Below are 4899 nucleotides of genomic sequence, written 5' to 3' on the forward strand. Positions count from 1 at the left end.
AAAGTAGTAAAATCAACAAGGATCACAATACTTATTTAAGGGATACACAAGATAAAAAGATGTAAAATGTGAGATCAAAAATGGAATGTGTGAGGGATAGTAATAATATTGAATTTTAAAACGGCATCAAACGTAAGTTGTTATCAACTTAAAATAGACTGATATGGATATAAGTTGTTAAATGTAAGCCTCATGATAACTACAAAGAGAAACCTATAGTAAATACACAAAAGGGAAGGAGAAAGGAGTAAAAGCATACCACTAAAGAAAGATATTAAACTTGCGCTCAGAATAAAACTTTAAACTATTTTATCTTTCAAGAGTTGAATTTTTGCCCAGCTGATGTGGCTCAAAGGTTGAGCATCAACCTATGAACCAGGAGGTCATGGTTGGATTTCCAGTCAGGGCACATCGCCAGGTTGCAGGTTCGATCCCCAGTTGGGGCATGCAGGAGGCAGGTGATCAATGATTCTCTCTCATCATTGATGTTTCTATTTCTCTCTTCCTTGCCTTTCCTATCTGAAAGCAATAAAAACATATTTGAAAAACAAAAGTATTATGCTAAGTGAAATAAGTCAGACAGAAAAATACAAATACCATATGATCTCTCCTATATGTGGAATCTATCCTATATAATAAAACCCTAATATGCAAATCAACTGAATGGCAGAACGACTGGTCGCTATGACACGCACTGACCACCAGGGGGCATACGTTCAATGCAGGAGCTGCTCCTGGTGGTCAGTGTGCTTCCATAGAGGGAGCACTGTTCAGCCAGAAGCTGGGTTCACGGCTGGCGGGTGCAGCGGCGGTGGTGGGAGCCTCTCCCACCTCCGCTGCAGGTGGGTGGTAAAGAGTGAAGGGTCCTGGACTGTGAGAGCCCCAGACTACAAGAGGGGTGTCTGACTACTGGCTGGCGACATCCCGCAAGGGGTCCCAGACTGCAAGAGGGCTGAAGGACCTCCCCCACCCCCAGTGTGTGAATGTCATGCACTGGGCCTCTAGTAAATAAATAAAGAAACAAATGAATAAATAAATTAATCCAAGCTCATAGGCACAGAGAACATATTGGTGGTTGCCAGAGGTGGGGGCTGGAGAAGAAATGGGGTAAACAGATTTTTTTCCCCGTTAAAATAAATGGAAAAAACTAAACAAAGAAAAAAAATTGGCAGGATATTCCTAGTGAAAAGGGGAGTTCTGAGGTCAACCGTGAATAGGAAATGTGTGGTTGATAAAGCTAATACAGGTTTCTTTAGGGAAGGACTCCTAGAGCAGTGGCTCTCAGCCTTGGCTGCACATTAGAATCACCTGGGAATCTTTTTAAAATCCTGATTTCTGGGCCTCATCCTCTGGAAATTCTGTTTCTTTGTTAGGGGTGGGGCCACAACATTAGTAACAAAGAAACCGGATTTCTGGAGGATGAGGCCCAGAAATCAGGATTTTAAAAAGATTCCCAGGTGATTCTAATGTGCAGCCAAGGTGGAGAACCACTGCCTTAGAGCCTTTAAGGCCAATATGCTTTGCAAATCTCCGACAGGGGAACAAATTATTCAGCATTTCTCAAATTCACTTGACCCCAAAACTCATGTTTTACAAAGTTCCTCTTTTTATTTATAGAAGTTACAGAAACACTGTGGATGAAAGATACAGTGGGTGATGCAGATGAAGTATACAATATAGTTCCTGTCTTTCCTTTAAGGCAGACATGGTCTTGCTGGGGAAACAAAGCTTTTAAAACAAATGGGCATAAAACAATGATTGACCTGTTCCATAGAGAGCAGATTTCAGGTAAAATAAGCAGGGAAGGGAAGATCAGTGTGGGTTGAGACACCTGGAGCTGAGATGATAGGAAAGGTATAATTTAAACTGGGGCTTGAAAAAATAGGGTAAAGGAAAGGGGTGGGGGGATGATGGTAAACAAAACAGACAGAAGAATGAGTGAGTGAGGAAATGGGTGACAGGTTTGCATAAGTCTGATTTTTCATTTGTTCAGATAGACCAACCAAGGGGGGTTTACTGGACAATCTATATACAACTGATTTTATGTTTTAAAGATATTTTATTGACCTTTTACAGAGAGGAAGGGCGAGGGATAGAGAGTTAGAAACATCGATGGGAGAGAAACATCCATCAGCTGCCTCCTGCACACCCCCTACAGGGGATGTGCCCGCAACCAAGGTACACCTGGGCCCCTTGAGTCTGCAGGTTGACGCTCTATCCACTGAGCCAAACCGGCTAGGGCCACAACTGATTTTATAAACTACTTTTTAAAATATGTTTTTATTGATTTTTTGGAGAGAGGGCGAGGGAGAGAGAGATTAAAAACATCAGCGAGAGAGAAACATTGATCAGCTGCCTCCTGCATGGCCCCTACTGGGGATCCAGCCTGCAACCCTGGCATGTGCCCTGACTAGGAATCAAAACAGTGACCTCATGGTGCATGGGAAGATGCTCAATGCACTGAGCCACACCAGCTGGGATAAACTACTTTAAAAAAATATATATTTATATATATTTATTGATTTCAGAGAGGAAGGGAGAGGGAGGAAGAGATAGAAACATGAATGATGAGAGAGAATCATGGATCGGCTGCCTCCTGCACACCCCTTACCCTCCCTCCCCACTGGAGATTGAGCCTGCAACCTGGGTATGTGCCCTTGACAGGAATCGAACCTGGGACCCTTCAGTCCGCAGGCTGACGCTCTATCCACTGAGCCAAACCAGCTGGAGCTAAACCACTTTAAAATGTCTTATTTTTAAGCTCAAATGATTACTAGCAATTCATTCTGGACTAGTTTTTCTTAGGAGAAAATAATATCAATAGCAAACATATCAACTGCACATCAAGAGAGGTGCCTCAGGCAGCCTGAAAGTGCTCTGTTCTCCCACATATCTACAGTTCCTTATCCAGAACTCCCAAACCCCAAAGCTCTAAGTTCTCTCCCCCAAGTGATTTTGTGGCAAAACCTTTCCTGAACTGATAAGAGGCTATCTATAGTCTTTATCTAGCCCGCTTAGTGTGAATATCCATTCATTTGGGGATGCTATCCCAGACTACATTGGTGTATTCTATAAATTGTAGTATACGTATCATGTCATCTTTCTAAACTCTTAAAATTCTAAATTCTGACAAGGGTCTCTAAAAAGGGACTGTGGACCTATAGACCTATAATTCTTATTTGTACCCTAGATTTATGCTGTCTGTGAAAATAAGTGTTTGCTATGTAGCACAGCCTATGGGTGACTCTGATTTAAAAGGGGAAAACAATAGATGCTCAGTAAATATTTGCCTATTTTCTCCATTCTCTACTTAATAAATATTTATTAATGGCTTCCAATGTACTGGTTCTGTCTCTCGTCTCTAGGGATACAGCAGGGAGGGAAACAGCTAAAGCCTCTGCCTCCTGCAATTATTTTTGGTAGGAGTGACAATTAACAAAGAGAAGCTAGTGTCTGGAGTCGATCAATCTATGGAGAAAAAAATCAAGGAGTAAAGGGTTCTGGGGCATGTTATTTTTCAAAGGATGGTCTGGGGCCCAGCTGGTGTGGCTCAGTTGGTTGAGCAACGTCCTGATGCACCAAGAGGTTCCTGGGTGGATTCCTGGTCAGGGCACATGCCCAGGTTGTAGGCTTAATCCCCAGTAGGGGGTGTGCAGAAGGCAGCAGATCAATGATTCTCTCTTATTGATGTTTCTCTCTCCCTCTCCCTTCTTCTCTCTCTAAACTAAATAAAAACATATTTAAAAACAAAACAAAGGATGGTCTGGGAAGAAGTCTCTGAGAAGGTGACACTTGAGCAAGGACGTGAAGGAGTAAGAGAGTGAGCCTGGGATCAGGAAGAAGTGTCCAGGCAGAAGGGACAGCGAAGGTAATGGCTCTGAGGTGGGGCCGTGCGTGAGTGAGGGAGGAAAATGTACGTGCTTTATAGGGAGTATCTCATCTAATCCCCCAAACCCTTACGAAGTCCGCTTGGCAGATGAGGAAACTGAGCTCTGCGAGGGGAGCCTTTTGCACAAGGCCACGCAGCTGTGAGCGGCAGCGCTGGGGTTCGCTCTGGAGCGAGGTGTTGCGGCCAGCTTCCCCTCGAAGTCCCTGACAAGCCCTTTGGAAGGCACGCAGAGACCGAAGCCTTCCCAACCCTGCAGGCCCTGCCTCGGTCTCCGTCCTCAAAGGCTCAGACATCTGGCTTCCGGGGTGACCTTGGCTCTCCTGGCTGCTGAGAACCGCACAGGCCTTTGGGGCAGGGCAGGCTCTCCAATAAGGTGGCTCGAGGAGCCAGGGCAGGGCTCCTCCCCTACTTACCTTTCCGGATGGCACCTCTGCTAAGCCCTCAGAGCCCCGGGAGCCTGCACTTCCAGGATCCCATCAGCAGGGCGAACACTGAGGCTCACAGAGCAAGAGCACTTACCTGAGGCCACGCTGGCGGCCACCGAGTCGTCCCAGGAGCCCATGACCTTCAGACCAAACTTCTCTTTGGACTTGGCCTGGGCCCCCAAAACGAGGAGCATCTCTTTAACTCTTGTGCTCTGGGCACCTCAATTAATTCACCTTAATCGAGACCCTGTAAAGGAAAAAAACCGTGAAAGTCACCCCTACTCACCACCTGTTCACTCACACCCACCGCGCTGGGCTCCCGGGGACCAGGAGAGCACCTCTCTGGGGCCGTGCACCCCAATGTCCCACTGAGAAAGAAGAGCAGGGAAAGGTGGTTGGTGGTGCAGATGGTGGGGGTGTCTCCATGGCTTTCTTCCAGCCTTCAGGTGGCGCCCTCGAGCCGCACGAGTCAGTGAAGACCGTCGGGACCTAAGGACCAGGTCCTACCTGGGGGCTGTGTGCCGGGCAGAGAGGGGAGGGCTGGGACGGGGAGGAGGCGCCTGAGATCGGCGCAGTCGGGGCGCC

General features: G+C 46.5%; 1 protein-coding gene across 1 annotated transcript in view; it reads right to left on the bottom strand.

Annotated features, from left to right (window-relative positions):
* Nucleotides 1-4508, bottom strand: part of LOC102761842 (chromosome unknown open reading frame, human C20orf202) — an 18592-nt gene extending 14084 nt beyond the window's left edge. Inside the window, exons 1-2 of the mRNA XM_015559429.1 lie at nt 4409-4508; nt 4303-4346 (exon numbers count right to left, since the gene is read on the bottom strand). Of these exons, the coding sequence (XP_015414915.1) occupies nt 4303-4346; nt 4409-4508 (144 nt within the window). The remainder of the gene's footprint in view (nt 1-4302; nt 4347-4408) is intronic.
* Nucleotides 4509-4899: the final 391 nt, after the last annotated feature.

Source organism: Myotis davidii, unplaced genomic scaffold (assembly GCF_000327345.1).
Source record: "Myotis davidii unplaced genomic scaffold, ASM32734v1 scaffold354, whole genome shotgun sequence".
In the NCBI taxonomy this organism is placed as follows: domain Eukaryota; kingdom Metazoa; phylum Chordata; class Mammalia; order Chiroptera; family Vespertilionidae; genus Myotis; species Myotis davidii.